This window comes from Melozone crissalis, unplaced genomic scaffold, assembly GCF_028551555.1.
Source record: "Melozone crissalis strain CALT ecotype California unplaced genomic scaffold, PUWL_Pcris_2 ptg000027l_1, whole genome shotgun sequence".
In the NCBI taxonomy this organism is placed as follows: Eukaryota; Metazoa; Chordata; class Aves; order Passeriformes; family Passerellidae; genus Melozone; species Melozone crissalis.
This window is the reverse complement of record NW_026535805.1, coordinates 47,441,687-47,462,332: the sequence shown is the minus strand read 5'-3', so window position 1 is coordinate 47,462,332 and position 20,646 is coordinate 47,441,687. Positions and strand designations below refer to the sequence as shown.

The window sequence follows — 20,646 nt, the reverse complement described above, 5'->3', positions numbered from 1 at the left end:
ATGACCTGTTTTAACTAAATAACACTGGTGTGCATTTTATGGAAAGGTTTTACCATAATTATGGTGATGTTAAAATAAGTTTGTTTTCCATAAAACCCAACAGGAAACTGTTAACTGCCTTTTGCATAGTTACTGCATTATTTATCTTGAGAAGAGAAGAGTATATCAGCCATATGCCCAAACCAATGTCCTTTTCTACCAAATTAATTTACAGAGCCAAAACAATTGCCTGTAGTACCTCCAAAGACTGGTGATGGCCACAGTGCAGGCAGCTGCTAAACAACAAGCAGATCACAAACATTTCCAAGGGTTCAGATGAACATTTTCCAGGGGGGACCCATGTGTCATGGCAAGTTCATGCTGCTAAATTGGACCATACATGGGTGTGAATCTCAGTGGGAAAACATGATCTTTTCCAGTCCCACTGCTATTTTTCTGTGTTTGGTGGCAATAGACCCAAGACTAGAAATATGATTGATGTCTGTCATCCAGTAAATGGTGCCTATGTATAAAAGCTTTCACACCATGTCTGAAGGAAACAGGAGGTCCTTTTGTTATTGGAGTGGGAGCCTTTGGTCAAGAGAATCAGAGCAGGAAGTATAATAACTGGAAGGTCAATTTTACCCCTGCTACTTTATATTCAAAGGTCTGTGCTGCTGTAAGCTGCAAGAAAAGAAGGCAAGTGATGGGAAAAAATAAGCATAAAATAAAATCAATTTAAAGAATAAGGCCTCTAGTAAATTTACCAGATCAAAAAATGAAGTATTGCTGAATAAGCTCTTATTATCCAGTGTCAAGCACAATAGCATGTAAATGAATGTAATAGAGATGATGAACTGCTCAAACCTTGGCTAATGCTCTTAGGACTGATAGAGTTGATGAGAATTTGAAGTACAAAAGGGTTTTTTTTAGAACAATATCACTGCTGGTTTTGAAAGATGTTATTAAGGGAAGCTAACAGACTCATCACAATCTTTTAAAGCTGTGTTCCTCTAATGAGGAGCTAAATGGCAGCTCGTGTATAAATGACAACCGTTCATTTAAATTGCACCTTGCTGCTCAGGCTGGTGGTCAAGCAGATACAAAGAAAGTAAAACCATAAAGAAGGCATAGCAATATTTGGGTAGACACTTCTTCCTTTTCTCAGCCTCTGCCTTGTGTTGAAGTGCTAGACCTGGAGTGGATGAGAAATGAGAGCTCAGGCGATGTCAGTGGGAGCTCCCATGAGCTGCCTGGCTTGTCTAAGGAGGAGGAATTAAACATGGATATGAGCATAGGGCATTTTTTGAGGTGTCATTTATAAAATCAGGGAAGGGTTGGATGGGGGAGTTGTCAGGAATGATGTCTTGCAGGGCATGGAGCCAGGCAGCTCCAGCAGACAGGTGACAGTGGGATCTGTGTGGAGGAAGAGCGGGAGACTTTGCAGAGCAAACCCTGTCAGAGTACACACTAGGCTGACAACCTGGCATCAGAAGTTCCACCTATTGCAGGAAATAGAAGAAAAGCCTTTCAAACCCTGGGTGAATGCAAGACTTTGTGCCTCGATGGCCTTTTCACATAGGCACTGCTGGAAAGTCAGGAATGACACATTTCCACAGGAAGAGCTGTTGTGTAAGGAAACACAAAGAGGAAATTTAAGTATGTTTTTTCACATATTTAGAAGACTGATGACCTGAGAAATTCACTCGGCAAGATATTCATTACCTGCATGTTCCCAATCAGGATTTCCCATGGAACATATATAACGAGCAATTTTTCCTTTTTAGTCCAGAAGCCTGCGAATTTGGGCTCCCCCTTGCTTAAATTGCTCATATCCAGACCGGCCTCAGAAAAAAACAGGATTGCAAAACAGGAATAGCTGGATAGGAAAGCTTGCATTCATCTCATGTGATGAAATTATAGTGTGGTTCAGCTGAAGGTAGCGGTACTAATGCACTGTGGTGTTTAATATGTGGTTCTTCAGTTTTCTCTGTATAATTACCACCCCACTCACCTTTCAGATCATAAGCAGTACCCTTCACTTCTTTTCACTCCCATCTAAAGTAAGTTTATGTGTGAAACCCCAGGTTTCCAGATTTTCTTGCTACAGTATGAAGCAGTGATTAAGGGAAAAGTAAAACCCACTATCTTTAACTGGAATAGAAATGTAAAGAGTAAAAATACTGAAGGCATTCCAGATTAGCATTTCAGTAGTTCTGCAGTTGTGCAGGAACTTTCCTTCCCCCTTGATGCTTCCCAAGTCCAATCCCAACTGTAACTCCTTGGTCTTGTTTCTTTCTCAGCATATGTTTTCTTTGCTGCAGACAAGGGCTTGTGATGGAAGGGATATTGTCTGGTCCTGGGTCTTGCTCTTTAAGCACCTGCTGGTATTTTGCAGTGAGGTGAGTGTAAACTCACGTATCAGTAAAGCAGCTTTTGAAATTACATACCAAAATGGTGATTCTTATGTTGTGTTTATTGCTGAGGCTGAGCAGCTTTCTCTGGCTCTTGAGAGCTGCAGCATTGATGAGGAAGGTGGGGGTGGCAAGAGGTAGCCAGAGCCTTTGCAATCCTCCAGGTGCTGAGGAAATTGTGAGTAGCTGAGTCATTTGGAATCATAGAACCATCAAACAGTCCAGGTTGGGAGGGACCTTAAAAGTCCATCTAGTCCAACCCTCCTGCAATGATCAGAGACATCTTCAGCTAGATGAAGTTGCTCAGAGACATGCCCACATAACTTCTGCTGGCTGGAAAACTTTATTTTTATGTAATTGTTGGAAAGGGTCCTAGATGCTTGCCAAATAAACTGTCAGAGGAGAGGGGATTTGCTGCTCTGTTGTAGAAGCTGGGCACAGCTCTTTTCTGCTGGTGGCAGGTAAAACTGCTGAGCTGGTGAGCATGACCATGAAGGCATGTGCCAGTTCCTGACACAGAAGGGGAAATAGCAGGCTCAAGGCTGATGCCACTTACCAAACAATCAAATGGTGGTGTGGTGGAAGGTGTAAGCCTCAGTTGCTGCAGGCAAACCACAAGGGTAGGCGTGTGAGTGTGGGATACATTCGTATTTGAATCTAGCATAATAGTTTGAAAAAGCAAAGGTAAAGCTGCAGTGGGCGTGTAGGGAAAAAAGGTACAAATGGGGGAGTAATATGCAAGGTGAACTGGAAAAAGAAGGAGAGAGCATAATTATTTTGGGGAGTATTTTGCATTTGAATGCTGGAGTTTTTCAGACCGCAGATCAAACCAACACTTGGAAGCATCTGCATGTATTTCCAGCTCACAAAATACTGAGTGCAAGAGCTATTAAAGGCCTGTTGGTATCGAACTCTCCTTAAAAGAGACTCCATTCCAATATTTAGTCTAAATTCTCTACTTAACACTGTACTTGCAAGAGGTAAATATAGATATGATATCTATGAGATGATGAAGAATAGTGCATGAATTATATCCTTCCTGCCTGGGTGAAGCCATCCATCTGCCTTAGCCCTCTTCTCTGGCAGAGAACTGCATGCTGGAAAGCAGAAGGTTTGAAGCTAGAACTGAGAACATGAAGCCACATCTCAGGATATATTCTGTATATATTCTGACTAGTGATTAGTTGCAATATCATTTATTTTATTTTGATACATCTTACAGTCTTTTTGAAATCAAAGAATCTCTATTTATTATATGCTTTATTAAAATAATGTGATAAAAATACTAAGTGTTTCAACTATTCTTTTGACAGGTTTTATGTTAAAAATATCATACCATGAGTCCATCACATGTGGACATGAGTCCACCTTGCTTCTCCTGACCTTCTCTGAAATTATTAAAAAGTATGTAAATAAAATAAAACCATACAAAATAAATCTACTAAAAATCAAAATGAAACCTCAAACTTGTAAAACAAGTAAATCAGAATTCTAATGCAAAAATGTTTACACATTCTTGTCACTGGCGATTGTAATCAATTATCATAAAAATATGTTCATTTTGTCAAAGCAAATTTTATTGCTTTTTTACTGGTGAAATTGATGCAGAAATCTGAATCCCAGGAAGATTCCTATTTGAAAATTATGTAAACAAGAAAGCAGTTAGAAATGCAGTAATTTATTTTGAAGCAGTAATTTTTTAGAGGAGATGCATAAGACAGATCATGGCAGACCTGAATAGTTATTATGAATCTTATGCATTTAAGAAACTCAGAATTTGGCAGTAAATGAGCCTATGTAGTTCAATATCTTGACTACACATATGCTAAAGCATATGCTTTCCTGGACCTACATATTGAAGGATTTTGTTTGTTTCTTTGTTTATTTAAAGCTATTATTCCTGGATGTTATCTGTCTTGGATGCAATTGTAAGGATGACATATGTATCATACAGATGACCTATATTAGCCCATTCTTCCTCCTAAAGGAGAAATTTTTTATCTTTATGACCAGATGTTATGTATGCCTCTTCAGCAATATTAAATAGAGCAAGGCATAAGAAGAGACCCAAAAATAGAGAGGTTGTCAGGAGAGCTCTGTAGTCTTTTGCTGTCACAACACAAGAGAGCACTGATGGTTTCTGTTTTCTAAACTAAAAATGGCTTGTTACTTTTCCCTATCTAGAAAACAAATTTAAATCTATATGCCTAAAACCAAACCAAATTGTTATTAACCCCATAAACAACCTAAGTCATGCCATTGGGGTTGTCTTCTAGCTCACTTAGGAGTAGCAAAGATCTTCTAGGCAAAAGCTGAATATTAACAGGACGAAATTATTGAGAATATGTGAATGTTACTACACATGCATGGAAGACAGTAAAGAGCGGGATAATAAATTGATACATTCCATCAGACCATAGAAAGGTTTGAAAACCACCATGAGTGTGGTTTCCCATTAAAATCTTAAGAGGAAGAGAGAGAGAAATGGAGAGCAGGAAAATAAACTAAAAAGAAAGGCTTTTTGAACTCCTGCTGGTGCACTTGTGGTTATAGTTGGCGACAGTACTTGCTGGGAGATCAGTAGAGATCTCATGACCAGCCAATAAATTCTGGTGGCTCCCAGATCTTTTGGGGATGTTTCAACGTCCATTAGCCTTTTATTTGCTCTAGCATAGTAGATAAGCAACCATTCCTATGCAGGTACTGAATGTATAGTTTTAACAGGTGAAGGCACATGTCCAAGCAGCACAGTTATGTCCACATGCTACCTTCGTTCTCTCCCTCTTCCTTTGCCATCTGGCTGGCATCTTGAATTTTATGCCCTCAAACATTAATTGCTTTTTCTGAATTTCATATGAGTTCAGCCTGGTGTTTGCAACTAGAAACATACGAATGTGTGAAAAACCCACATGATCTAATTCACCTGGGCTGCCCTGCACAAATTTCACCTGAAACCTCTGCTCACATTAAATACATTTCAGTGTAGAAGATGTAAACTGGGGAGACCCAGTGCTGCTGCCACATCCCAGAAAGCCCCAGCCCTGCTGTTTTGCACTTTGTGGAGCCACTGGCACACTGAACAAAGCAGGTGTAACTCATCCTCACCTATATTACACTCCCTGGGCACAAGGCTGCAGAAAATAAGGGCCATGATTAAAAAAAAAAAAAAGTGAATGCATATTTGAGTATCAAAGAATGGGAATAGTTATGGGATGTTTAATGACACTTTCACTCTTGTTTGATGGGTTACAGAACTCTCGGCTTTATTCTTCCACAAAAAAAAAAATCCATCCATTGTTTTTGCAGGAAGCTTTTCTTGATGCTAGATGCCCCCTGGTGTTTTATGGGAATTATTTTATTAACTGCATTTCCTGAAATGTTATTATTCTACTTTTCTCACAGAAGATGTTTTACTGTTGCTGACAAACGAGATTTCATACTTACCTGTCATGGCCTTTATGATGAAGTTTGAGTCTTCCACACTGACACATCTTTTCTCTGAGAGGGTCAGACAGCCTGTTCACCCTTTCTGGCTGCCTGATCTTGTGTGATATACCTTCATTCTGCCTGTGCTGATGGGTTTTCTGAGAAATGGGATTGCTAAGGTGACCGCTACATCTGGAATGGTTTTCTTCTCTTGAATCATTTTGCTCATGCATTTCTCAGCATTGGATGCATCACTCTCATATATAGAATATAAAAAGTCAGACACAGAGTCACAGAATATTCTGATCTGGAAGGAGTATTGAGTCCAGCTCCTAAGTGGATGGTCCATACAGGGACCAAAGCCGGAACCCTGGAATTATTGGCACCAAGCTCTAACCAACTGATCTAATGATCTGTCTGTGCTTCCCAGCCCTCAGCACTCTGTTACTTTTATTAGCAGCTCAGTTTCACATTATAGAATTTCATGTTGCTCTTATCAGCCAGAATATCTTCCTAGCACATTAATATCTCCTCTCCTGTAAATGAATTGGACATATTTCTAGTTAAGTGTTACTTCTCATTAATGTGGAATGGTTACAGAGTCAATACCTGTAAAACACATGAGACATTCAGCAATTTGCTTATAAATCAGGATTCAGGTAAAGGAAACAGTTTTTTACAAGTTTTTTCATTGTATCACTGCTTTTTTATTACTGGAGATTTTTTGAGCTTCGTGGCAATCAGCTGGAATCAAGAGAGGCGCAATCACTCCTCACAGCTGCTGTGTCAAGTTTCTATGCTTCTCAGCAGTGTTTTCAGATGCACATTCTCTTGAATTCTTGGTGAGGAGGAGTGGGAGATGTTTAATTTTCAGTGCACCCTGCTGAGCACTGCATGATTCAGTAACACACATTACAGAAGAGTATGCAGAAAGTGACTGTGATTTCCAGGGATGATAGACACCAAGAGCTGATTATTTCAGAGTGTTCTTAATACCATGGTGATCTACTTGAATTTATTCTGAAACCAAAATGGGGGTATTGGCTGCATCTTCCAGTAGCTGCCTCCCACACTGATCTCTTTTTGTCCTCCCTGCTAGTTTTCCTGGGATTGGAACCCCAATGGGCACCAAACCACCATTCTGGGAAGTACCAGCTTATGTGCTGGCTCCAGATTCTGCCCCTAGAACAAGCTCTTCCTAAAACCATGCTTGGCTTTTCCAAGATGCACAACTCAGTTCATCCGAATTAGTGGAGCTTCTCTTATTGCAGTCGGATGACAAGTGCCAGATGTAATTCTAGTCTTTCCCTGATTAAGCAGCAGCATAGTGGCATTAGCTCTCCTAGTGTATGATTCCTGGATCCAAACTATACAACTTTATTGTATATATTTTATGAGATCCTGAATTTCTCTACCATACTTTTGGTTGGCTATCACTTTCTTCCACGGAAAGACAATGCATGTTATCTTCAGTTAATTACTGTTTTGATACCTTAAGCATGAGCACAATCTCCAGTCACCAGCAGCACTATCAGATGCATAGCTCGTTTGTAATAGCACTGATGGAATACCTCTGAGTTTGCACATCACGCTGCAGGTACTCTTTTTGTCAGACTTTATAGGAATGCAGACCTCCAGCTTGCTAGTGCATCATTTTATCAGTCTCACTCTCAACTCTTCATTGTTTCAGCTACAGTGATTAGATTCTGTATTTTTCATATTTCTAGACTGCACTAAGCAAGGACACAACACTTCTTTTGTCAGTAGATTTGGGTTTTGCTTTGTATTCCAGCCATTATTTTATGCAAGACCAGGACCAGATGAGTTTTGATCCCTGACACAGAGCTACTTTGACCAATTTACTGAAGGTAAACTGGTGTGCACTGGTCATTCAATTAACATTAAATGTTCTAGCTAGAGCAAAACAATGCCTGAATAGTATTGCAAATTTCACCACCTTCTGGATATGATTGCGCTTACATGCTGGTCATGACCACCACGCTTGTGAAAGATGGCAAAAAAAACCCAAAAGTTGATTATGATACTCTGATTATGCACCTCTTACCTCTCAACGTCGTAAATCTACTAAGTTGTCATTTTATAGAGTTTGAATTGTGGAAAATTTGTATTTTTCTTGTGAGAAACATTACAGTCCCAACTCCATTGTAAAGTTTTTCTAGTCTGGTTCTGCCAGCTCAGCAGGCAAGAGGTGCAGGATGGAGGGCTGCTCTCCATGGTTCCTGTTGCTTTGCACATCTCTTTCTCCTTTATGTAGATGTATGGATGTATAATTCTGATGTATCTGATACTAATATTGCTAAATCTTCAAGGGTCACATCAAGACCCTGTTGATTTAGGTAAATAGCAGGTATGCAACAAAATTTCACCTGCTCCAATCAACCTGTCATCTAAAAATATATCTGGCTTCATGTCTAATCTTAATGGTCATTCTGAGAGCTCATTCAGGATTTTGTGATAAAGAATAGCAAGTTTCTTCAGCAGAATTGCCTGTAGATGTCTAGTTTGCCATGGTGGCAATGTGATGCTTTATGCCAATTAATTAGCATGGTTCAGTGATGTTTTATGCTTTTGGTATTGTACTTCACTAGTCATGCTGCCAGGGATATAAACAATGGGATTTTTTAGTAGTTTTGATCATTACAGATGGAATATTGAGATTTCTGGTGTGTATGACTCCTGGAAGTATCATGGCATAGGCAAATAAATGCACTGGCTCTCGCTGTTGTATGAAGCTATTGTGTTAGACATGTTTCTTTATGCTCATGCCTGCATTTTCTCTGCTTAACTGGGTTTACTCATTTTGAATAAGCCTTTTGGAATTACTGCCACGCATAAAACAAGGTGCTCATGCTGTGGCCAACAATGAAGGAGCCACAATGGATTGGTGTGCCTTGCATGCTTCTCCTGGGCCTCTGCTGCTGGTCACCTTGGAGACCTGGACTGGCCTCACAATTGCTTTAACTAGTGGCAGCTCCTACATTTTCTGCTTCGTGTCTAATTAGTGGCACTTCTTGAATAATCTGTGGTTGTTCTAAAGTGAGGGTTTTACTCATGGTGATGAGAAGTTCCCAAAGCTTCTATATTCCTCCAGGGGATAATATTTAATATGTAATTTGGAAGTTTAGCAAACTTTATTCCAGTTTGCCAACAGTGGTGTCAGGAAAGTTCCAGAAGGGGGATAATTCTCCTAGATGCTTTACCACAAATAAATACTGCAAGAGGAGACTATCTGCTTGCAGACATCTAATGCAGAAGAATTCTGGAATACCTCTAGAGATCATGGTGCATCTCTAAAGCCATATATGCCTAGAGCCAGGCAGCCATAATGTATTCTGAACTCTTCAGTTCTCCCATTGGCCCTGGGTAATGACATCAAATACTGCTGGCTATTAGGATTTTACATATTTTTGGTTAAAATTACTGACTCCGAGTGAAGTTTTAATTCTGCCAGCATTGCTTCTTTATCATCATCTTCCCATCCTATTCTACTTGAAAATGCTCCTTTCAATGTCAATTAATTTGTTGCAAAACTAAGAAGAATTTTCAGGGTTGGAGTGTGTATGTACCACAAGAAACAACAATCCCTTTTTCAATGTTCACCAATAGCCTTATTAATAGTAATCCTCTTGGTACTCATCAGCAGAGAGGGTTTTTTTTTTTTTGGTAGATATCTCTAGGTTTCATAGCCTGTAAAACAACTTGGTTCTCCTTCATGTGTGCCATGTCCTGGATACAGCTCTTGCTCATGTTTCATGCCAGTGCCTGCTACTAGGCAGCAATTTGGTGATCCCCAGAACAGGCACTCCCTGATCTCTTAGGGATTTGTAGCTGGTGTGTAAGAAGATGCAGAGTCTCAACTTTGGTGCCTAGTAAGTAGTGTGAGTACCTCCAAGCTTGTACGTGGTGGTGGCAATGTTTGTTTTTCTTTCTTCTGCTCAGTTAACTATAAAATCTATAGGAAGTAATATCTTTGCACTCTCTGTCAGATTAGATTTAAATTAGATCAGTGTGTTCAGACATTACTGATGGAGAATGGAGGAAGATACACACTCCTTGACTTCCTTATTCTTATCTTACTGTCTTTTAAAGAAAGGCTACATATTCAATTTCGTTTGGGTCTGCTTGATCCTTGAATGGTTAATAGTAATGAAAATTTGCATTGGGTCTTTTTTTTTTACTATCTCAGTCAAATCTCATGCTTTGGGAAATAAAATTTGTAGGAATCACGAATAGCAAGTAGGTAATTCATTATTCATATCTGTCTGCTGGGAAAAATGTCACAGAGTGGGTAGGTGGCTGGACCAACATTGTGTAATGAGTCTATGAAAGATGGGGGAAAAAAAGTCATGCATTCTAACTGACTCCTCTGCCTTAAACAATGAATATTATTTCTTTTATGATTATTTGACTTTAATTAATCTTGTGAATATGATTAAGATGCCCAAGTTTATCCAGGAGGATAAATCATAAATGCAAATTACACATTTATAAATGATATACAGAGATATATATATACAATTTCCTTCATTTGATCTTTTGACTTACACCCTAGTAAGTTTGAAAATGAGGGGTTTTTTTTTCCTTCTGAAAACCTTTGTATTGCTGTAAGTAGTTTCATAGTAGATAAAAGAGGATGAGCAATGAAAGAGGGCCTGACTTCAGAGCTGAGAGTGTGAAGGAGCAGGGGTAGGGGAAAGGGAAAGGGAAAGGGAAAGAAAAGTAGTATTAAAGTTGGAAGGGATCTACTATTATTGTCTGTCCAGCAGCCTGTTTTGAAGTAGTGCTGTGTGAAAGTAAGCCAAAAGCTGGCAGACTACAGTGTTAGCTCAGAGGTAACTTAAGACTGAGAGTATTGTAGATCAGATATCAATATTGAAGATTTCATTCAGAAAGATATAATCAACTCTTAGGTTTGGGGGAAGGCCCCTGCTTCTCAGTGTGCTCATGTGCCTCTGCATTACAGAGCAAGACACATTCTGCCATTTCAGGGAAAGCACTTACCTAAGTTTAGGTAGGGGATAAAACATCATGAATAAAAAATTTGTGTATTAGAAATAGCACAGTTTTTTTATCTTGACACATTAAAAGGCTGGGAGTTTAGCAGGTTGTTGTTTTGTTTTTTGAAACAGTGTACTGTTCCAAGCTTTCTTCAGGTCTGATATGGTTCTGGACATGGACTGTTCTTTGCAGTAACCTGTGGTAGTGACACCAAGCATTGTGTCTGCCACCAAAGGGAAAGCCATATGTAGTCTAGTGGGTGGGCAGGAGGAGAGAAACTGAGGCATGGTCAGCTACTTTATCTGTGTAGTTTAAATTGTAATTTACCCCTTAAAGTAACAACCAGTAATCTCATGAAATAAAACATCAGAAGATTATAAGATCTAACAACACAGCTTAGGCTGGATAAAAATCAAGGCACCAAAAATTGATCCTTTCATGTTTTTTATAAAAATGCATGTTCAAATTCCTAGATCTGACTTCAACTATTATGATCTACATCCACAGTCAAAACAGTCTGTTCTGCAAAATCTCTAAAAGAAAATAACACGTCAAAACACTTCAGATGAGCTTTTAATTTAGTGAAGGGAATGCTGTGTTATGTCATGTTAATAAGCTAAGCCTGCCCTGTGTCAGAGGAGAAACTTGTCCCTTGACTGGTTCTGTTTACTTGGTGCTCGCCTCCTACAAGAATACTATGGATTTGGTCACAAACTGCTCAGGACACAGTCTGAAAATTAATGTGAAAATCCCAAATCTTTGGTTTCAGGCAGGTCTTTACCCTGGCTCAGTGCACAGCCCCACAAGCACCAGCTGGCGCAGGGCAAGGAGCAGGAGCATGTGAGAGCCAGTTGCAGCAGCAGCTCAGCGCTGTTACACCAACGCAGCTTTCCCACTGTGAGAGAGGGAGCAGGAGGGAGCTGTGAATAAGAACAGGTTGGGTAAGATCAGATGTTCTGAGGAGGCGAAGGGAAATGATGCCATCTAGTCTCCCAAAGGCTTGCTGAAAATGTGGTGCAGGACAAAAGCAGTGCAGCCCGCAAGCATCATCTGTGAGGAGAACAGGGTATTTTCAGGTGCTTTGGGAAGCCAGACTAGTGAAGTATTCCTGTAAGAGTGCATGTTCTCTGTTGTGTAAATAATTTAGCAATGTTGGTGTTTTGTCTTTAGGCATCAGTATTCCTGTAAAGTAGTCATCAGTAATACAAGTGGATGTGAGGAAATAGGAAACCTTTTTGGGTCAGGGGGATGTAAACTCACCCAGAAAAGGAACAGTTCTTTTGAGCTTAGAGGTTAAAGCTGCAGAGGTTAAAGTCTCCTACAGCAGGCCTTCAACCTCCTGAAACAGCTACCTGTCCAAGCAGAAGACTAGCAAATTTTATTGTTTAGGCATGGGAGCCTTTTGGCTTTGTAAAAAAAATCTGTGTTACCCTACACAGTGTAACCCCATTTGACTGCCTCCTTCCCCCTGTGCTGGTTAGGGCTGGATGTCTGCAAAGTCTGTAGAGAAATAATGTTTGTACTGGGGAAGCTCTGTGTCTGCAAGACTGCCTGTAATGGGCAAAAATTCAAAAGAAACAATTATCCTGTAATTTTCATTTGTAATTGAGATTCTTTTTCAAACAGTGGGGTAATAAGTAAATCCTGGTATAATCTTCATCCTTTGTGAGACTTTTGCTTCTTTACCACTCAGCACTTGACTCTGGCACTCTTGTGAGAGGCAGGGGAGGACCAGAGTGCCTGGCAGCCTCCCCCTTGCAAGTCTCTTGCACACATGTAGATCTCTCTGCTAAACTCTGTAAGGAAGAAGAAGAGCACAGCTCCTTTGATGATCTTGATCTAAAAAGTAAGTTGTCATCTAAAGTAAAAGAGAGAGACTGCAGTGGATGAAAGAGAAGCAATATGCTGATTTTCTGGTCTAGCAGTGCTGTTATTCTACCTGTGTCCCAAGCCCATACACAAATAATTGGGAATTTGCTGTCTTAATGGTTGTTGGGTTTTTTTATTGTACCTCTGTGGCTGTGTGAATGAATGTAAAAAGGGTTTTGTACATGTGTATTTGTATATTTGGTAGACACTGCACAGCTAAAGCCTCTTCCAATTTTCTCTCTAATTTATTTTTAATTTTGTAACCCCCCCAGGGATAAATCCTTATTACAAGATATAAAACCATCTTTTCTACAAAGCAGCTTATTTGTTGATATTTAATTCAAGCCAACAGATGCAAAGCTGTAGCTTTGTTCCAAACACTAAGACCTCATTTGTATATATATCTGTCAAGTGTGTCTCACTGCAAAATTAGTAAAAAAATTAAAACTTAAATTATCATTCTAGAAAGAGCAAGAAGAGAAGGTTTTTATTTCTCTGCAATAAGACTATGCTGGACTTCTGAATCTTGAAACATTCTTAACAGGCAACTTACTTTTAAATCTACATTACATTTGAATTGGACTGAATATGAAGACTTACACTTTCAGAAGCTCAAGTGCTGAAAGAAGCTGGGGGTTGCTTTTTGAAGGAGAACCTCCTTCAAAAGAAGGCAGTATCTAGAGACAGCATTACTGTGTGCCCTTATATAAATGCATGTTCACTGGCATCAATATGTGCTTTGTCTCATGGGAAATGCTGCCCTTAAGCTAACCTGCACACTTTATGTTTTAATATTTGTTTATGTGGCTGGCTGAAACCCCTAGTCACAGATGTATTGCAGTAAGAACAAAAAGGCATGATCTGATATAATCTCTCTTCCTACTGTATCTCATTCTAATCAAATCATGTTTTTAAAAAAGCTGAAAAAAAACCCTTTAAAATTCTTTACTAGTTGGTTCAGGTGTAGGCATCTACATTTGTTCCTTCTGGTCTACTATGCCTACAACTCAAAAGACATGAATAATTAGTTTGCTTTGAGTTGTCATTGAGGGAAATATATTTTAAAAAACTCAGATTGTCTCTTTTTTGCTTTGTTTTGAATAAAGTGTGATGGTTGTGTTCCCATCATTGTTTTTACGCAAAGGCGATGTTTATTTCTATTCAGGATGTGAGTCTTAGAATAAAGCTCTTGATTCTCTCTGCTTCTCCTTTTAGTTTTCATGAGTCAAGGCTTCCCACTTATCTCCTTGACTCCCATTTCCATTCTCTTTGTTTTCCGAATTCACTGAGTTTGCAATCTGTGATTGCTGTTCAGAGGTGCTGCTGGCAGCCCCACACCTTCTCCAGGTTATCTTCCACTGTTGCCTTTTACTGGGTGTTTTCTGCTAAACTGGGACATTTGCGTGTGGTGACTCCATTTCAGCCACCTGTCAAAACCAGGACTCCCGTGACTCTGCCTTGATCTGCCCATAGCACTGGACTGAGTCACTGCAGATGATCATCTTCTACTGCCTGCCTCCCCCTTTGGAAGTGATTCCTGAGCTCTTTGCTCTGCCCAGCATTCTCAGCAGAAACTGCTCTTTTGCTGTTTGGAATATCTCAGAGATCTAAATCAAAGATAAGCTACCATATATCAAGTATTTTTCTTATTTTCATCAAGAGCAAAGGAAAAAAAATCAAGAAAGCAAAAAGAGAGAACTGTGCGTGCCAGTTTAAATTGTAGAAGAGTTAATTCCCATCACTGGAAACTCCCACTTTGCCCATTAGTCAGGAGTCATAGCCATACATTTATTGTTAAAGCTGACTTAGTTGGCCACATCTGAGCAATGCAGTGATCTGTGGCTGGAAATGGAAGAAAGCACTGGCAAGCCAAAGGCACCAAGAGATCTTAAGTTGTGTCCATAGTCCTGGCTCAGCCAACCTACTGCCAGTGCAGCTCTGGGGACTGCTGCTTCTCTCTGCTTTTGTAGGTGCCATCAAGGTCCTGTTGTGACAAAAAGGGATTCAGGTGGGATTTCCACAGTTGGCATAGAGACTGCAGTTTGATCTCTTCGATTTTTTTGGCTTTATCTTTACAGTTAAAATGAAAAATCACTCTGCAACTTTAACCACATCTTTCCATTGCATTGCTCTTTTCCAGTTGATGCTTTAAAGGCATTGTCTGGGCAGCATAAAAATTTGGGATACAGTTTCAATACCTGTAAAGGATTTATCTTACCATGCCTGTAAAGGACTTAGTGTGGTTTACACTGATTTCAATATAAATTAGGACACCTAATCTCAAATTCCTTTTAAAAACCTCTCCCTAAATATATTTTTTAAATAATGGAAATAATTCTACATGCTCGAATCATCATAAAAGTGCATAAATGTAGTCATAACTATGTCTGAAGGATAGGATTTAGTAAGGGTAACGGGGAAGCGTGGTATGATTAAATGTATTTACTCATTATTAATTGTCTTAAGTATTACTCTACTCACCACCTTGTTTCTGCTGTTTTTCTGCTGCTTACTGAAAGAAAGAGAGGGAAAGAGGAGAAAGGAGGGAGGCAAGGAAGGAGGGGAAGGAGGAGGGAAAGGAGACTTCTAGCATTTACAGTTTTGCACTCAATGTCATTATTGCTGTAACAAATAATTAGGCTGTTGCCTAATAATATCCCACTGAATGAGTGTATGTGTGATTAATCTGTTAATGAACAAACATGGAATTATTTAGATGCTTCATTCAGGTGAACCCATTCAAGTCGCTCTATCAGGGCCAAGCTTTAGCAGCTATGATTTTTGAATTAACTTTTGAAGTAGTTATCTGTTTTAGTGTGTTTGAGTATTATAAGATCTGAGATGCCTGTGCTATAGAGAGCCTGCTGTTTCTGCCATGGTTATAGCAGCCCATATATCACCAGGTCCATTTGAACCGGAGAGTGAACACACTGGTGATGAAGGAAAGTTATGAAGGAGAATTGGGAGGCCTGAGCAAGGCTTGGTGGCAATGGACAAAAATGATCCTTTTCTTTTGTGTTTTTCATCACCCATTTTGGTGATCACAGGCCCTTAGAAAAGCTACAGCAATATGAAAAAATCTCAGAATAGTGGAGCTTGCTTTGAAAGTTCCAAGACAGTTCAAATACCATTTTTAGTACTTTGGCAAGACAAGTAAACCCCAGTTAGATTCCTTTCTAGGCTACAGACTCTGAAAGACCTCCAGTCCTCCAGTGTTCAGTCACAGTCTGCCCCTTTCACAGAGAAGTCTCATCATGTGTGGAACTTACTGTAATGCAAATAAGTCATAGGTTTGCCCACCCTAATTAATGAGCTGTTTGCTTTTGAATGGAGAACAATAATCCCTAGTCTACCATGAGGAATGCTTTGACCTTTTGAGAGTTGTGGGTTTGATCTGCAGGCTGTATTGTAGTGTCATTTTTCAAGTGGTGAGGATTAAATGCTGGGTGATTGACAGGGTTCCCATGGAAGGCAGCAAACCTGCCTGCTTTAGAAGAAAGATTCTGGGAGCAGGGCAACTGCCACCCAAAATATGTCTCAATGCAGCCTTTCACAAAACAAGTCTGATACTTTGAACCTCTAGGATGAGAATAATCATCCTTGGAGCAGGATCTCTCCTATGCCCATATGATCCTGTTACTCTCCTGCTCTAATATTCCATCATATTTAAAAATACTGCTAATCTCTCACTCTGGCAAAAAGCTGTTGCATCATATGTGCAGCATACAACCTTTTATCAGTGTATATGGAAAGTATAAATGCATTATATTTATAATTATATTATTATATATAATTATATGTTATGTTTATAAAGTATAAAAAGTATAACTGCTCTATTCTTTAGCACTTATATGTGCACATATATGTGTATATATTACTTTGCCAAGCTGGCTCTTCTAATATCTGCTAGACAAATAAGGTGTGTTAGTTTTCACTTCCTTGCGGCAACCTCTTTGTATATTCTGGCTTTCAACTGCTTAGTGTAAATGCAAGAGATCCAGGTAATTTTTCTGGACAGGCAGGTATTTGGGGCATGTATACCTCACTCTTACATAATTGTTCTTGTTTACATCCACAGGAGAAGAAAACTTGCTGGCAATTTTGAAGAGGAGATGGTGGAAGTACATGATCCTGGGGATAATAGATATAGAAGCCAATTACCTGGTAGTCAAAGCTTATCAATACACAACTCTTACCAGCGTACAGGTAAGGACTCAAAGCTTTTCCTCTTTTAGGTAAGATAATAGGTCCAGAGGGGTCAGTGGTGCAGTACCCATTGGCTTCAGTGAACAATAGCTAATTGCTGCCTCTGACTTCTGTGTACCTTTTAATGCTGACTCGTAAGACACATTTTTTTATATTGGACTATTTTTATTATTCAATATTTTCCAAACTGTACAAAAACATTCTGACTTTAATTTTATTTCTCTCTGCTAAACCATTCATAACCACATTTTTGTCATTATCTACGTAAGTTAATCTTTTGAGGAAATATTTTCAGATTGGCTGCAATATTTTCTCACTTTGTATTGTACTTGGAGAAAACACAAGCACTTCTTTTAGGGTTCCTTAATTAGATCTGTGTTTCTAAAGGTCTAGGGTGGGCTGACCCTATCTGGACACCAGGTGCCACTCTATAACCCTCCTCCACAGCTGAACCAGGGGAGATGGAATATAAGGGAAGTTTTGGGGGTCATGATAAGGACAGGGACAGATCACTCACCAGTTACCATCACAAGCAAGACAGACTCAGCTTGGGCAAGTTAGTTTAATTAATTACCAGTCAAATCACTCACATTTTCCCCCTACTCCAGTGTGGGATCCCTCCCACAGGAGACGCTTCTCCAGTAACTTCTCCGCTTTCTACAGGCTGTGGTTCTTTCTACAGGCTATGGTTCTTCACAACTGTAAGTCCTTTCTACAGGCTGTGGTTCTTCACAAACTGCCCCAGCACGGGTCCCTTTCACAGGTGCAGCCCTTCAGGAATCAGCAGCTCCAGAGAGGGTCCCCTCCAGGGTTACAAGTCATGCCAGCAAACCTGCTCCAGCTTGGGATTCTTTTTCCATGGATCCACAGGTCCTGTCAGCAGCTCTAACACAGGGCTTCCATGGGATCACAGCCTCCTTTGGGCAGTGCTCCAGCACGGGGTTCTGCACAGCCTGCAAGTGAATCTCTGCTCCACGTGAACCTCCATGGGCTGCAGAGGGACATTCTGTCTCATCATGGTCTGCACCTCAGGCTGCAGGGGAATCTCTGCTCTGGCACATGAAGCACCTCCTCCCTTTCCTTCTGCCCTGCCCTTGGTGTGTGCAGAGTTGCTACTCTCCCACGTTCTCACTCCTCTCTCTGGCTGCACTCTCTGTTGCCCAGGGTTGCTTTTTTCCTCCCTGCTTACCTGTGTTATCCCAGGGGTGCCACCACTGCCACTGCTGGGCTCAGCCTTGGCCAGCAGCAGGCCATCTTGGGCACAACTGGCATTGGCTCTGCCAACTTCTGGCTGCTGCTCAGAGAAGCCACCCCTGTGTGGGATCTCAGCCTCTCAGAACTGGGGTGCAGGGTGACCAAGACCACCCCTGGGGGGCTCGGGAGTCCTGGAATGTTGCCAGAAATGTCTGGTGGCTGGACTTTGATCCCACAGGGGAGACGACATCAGTATGAGGATAGGAGGATTTCACTGGGTAATAAGAGTAGAGGGTATTGGAGAAAAATGATAAATATTGTATACGTAACTCCGGGTATAAAGATAGGTGGCCGCCCCAGGGGCTCTCAGTGTGTGCCCATGGCTGACTGCTGAGCAGAACTCTGTCAGGCCAAGAGAGAATCTTTTAGATAAGCATTTAATAAACACCGAGACCGAGAAAAGATCTGAAGTCCCTTCTCGTCCTTTGGAGCGCGGGCTGCCCAAGGCCATCTCGGGCCTTCCCGGACCATCTAAACAGCCGAAAATCCGACACCCCTGCAGCCCCCACTGCTGTCACAGCCTTGCCAAGCAAACCAGCTAAAGGATGTTTAGGATCCCATAATTAGATCAGAGTGCAAAAGTTGTCATTAAGTAAAATGAATGCAGTTTTTATGAAGAAGTCTGACTTCAGTGCAAGCTGTTAGATGTGTTATATAACAGCTCAACTGCAGCTTTCAAAAAGTGTAGTCCCTGCTAAAAAATTATATGTGCAAAAGCTAGGGTACTGATTTCTTCAAAGATACAATCTGGATATTTTATATATAAAACCACAAAAGAATCAGGCTCCTTCAATTTAAGTGGAAAAGTGAATAATAGAAACATTTTTAAGATTCTGGAAATTGTCTGTCTTGGGAAATCATTGAATACTTGATTGCTACTTGTTCTAAAACAAGCCTAGTGCCTCTTTGCATTATTTTTAAGTAACTGAGTAGCACTAGGTAGTGTTCAATGTATTTTATACCTTACTTACCTGAAGTTTGCATTAGAGTTAATAAAATAAAGGAGCACCAGTTAATGTTTTGCAGGATCAAAGCTAATTAAGAGTATATTTCTTCCGTAGCTGAAAAGCAGTATTGGAAAATCCTGAGCTTCTTTAGCTGAATAAGAAGCAGATATGGAAGAAAACTATGAATTCAAGGAATATGAATGAGGTTTATGCTAAATATTCACTAGTGCCTCTGGCATCAGAATCCGGGTTTGAGGATTCATTGAATCATGCCCAGACAATGTAATATTGTTTTTAACACTTTTCCAAATCTGATTACTTAGTATAGAATAAAGCTTAAATCCACATAAATCTCATATACTCGGATTTTACAGCCACTAAAAGCCTCGAAGAGAAAAGCAAACTGAATTGCTTCTTTTGTGTGATTCACTCACAGCAAGTATAAATAGTGGACTGAGCAGGATGACTGGGGTCATTAAACCCCATCTCCCAAAGCCACCAACGAGCAGGTATCAAAGGTTCATCTGGCCAGACCTGTGACCTCCCACTTGCAGAAGATGCAGATCCTGGAGCCAGCAACGCAATGAGCATGGCCTTTAGTGTATTATGTCAACAGATCAAAAGTTACAGTGTGAAAGGGAAGCAGGCAGGAGAGTTCAGGGCATTGCCTGTGCCTCGGCAGGGAATTTGTTAGCTGAAATCATCCATGTTCTCCTTTTAAACTGAGGGGGAGAGAGAGGAGTGGTGGATCAGGAGAGCTGTCAGAGGGCACAGACAATGTCATGTCCATTTTTAGACCTCTTCCACATCAGAATTACAGCAGAGCTCAGGTTTCTTCCCCGTGTAGCTTGAAAGAAAGAACAGCAAGGAACTCGAATCTTGTCAAGCTTTTTTTCCAGTCACGAAATAAATACAGGGTCACTTTTTCCCATAGCTGTCCTTATTTGCTGGGATACATATGGAGTCACTGGGAACACTTGCTGCATTTTAAATTCATTTCATGCCCTAATAAGAATGAGCTTCTAAGTGACGAGCTCAAAGATACAATGAGAATGGGACAAGTATGAGGTAATGCATTAAGATGTTGAATCAAATGACACATTTTCTGAAATGTGGCCAAACACCCTATTTTATTTAAAGATGAAACAGAAGCAGCTCAGGGAATTTTTCAGCATTGGTCTAAGTGTGTCGTTGTATAAAATGAAGACCTTAGAAGTGGAAAACAGAAGATGAAGAAAAGAAAACTTTTCCTAGAACCTGATTTTTGAAGAAGGAAACAACTCTCAAGAGAAAGGAGCTCTCTGTCCTGCAAGGCTTGATCCTGCAGGAGCTCTACCTGTAAGGCCATAAATACATTATGGCACATAGCAAAAAATGTGCAAATTCTTTCAGAACTGAGACCCAAGAAACTATTGCTACCTGCCACAAATCAAAAGTCTGCCTGAAGGCTGCGGGAGTTATGCCTGTGTACACATTGGGCTGAGAATTGAGCCCTTCAAGTCAGTTCTGGGGGATTTTATACTAATAGGATG

The 20,646-nt window shown here is 40.3% G+C and overlaps 1 protein-coding gene across 1 annotated transcript in view; it reads left to right on the top strand.

The window, feature by feature from the left end:
* SLC35F1 (solute carrier family 35 member F1) overlaps window positions 1-20,646 on the top strand; it is a 230,400-nt gene that overhangs the window by 163,202 nt on the left and 46,552 nt on the right. Inside the window, exon 3 of the mRNA XM_054280219.1 lies at window positions 16,786-16,913. Coding sequence (XP_054136194.1) covers window positions 16,786-16,913 — 128 coding nt within the window. The remainder of the gene's footprint in view (window positions 1-16,785; window positions 16,914-20,646) is intronic.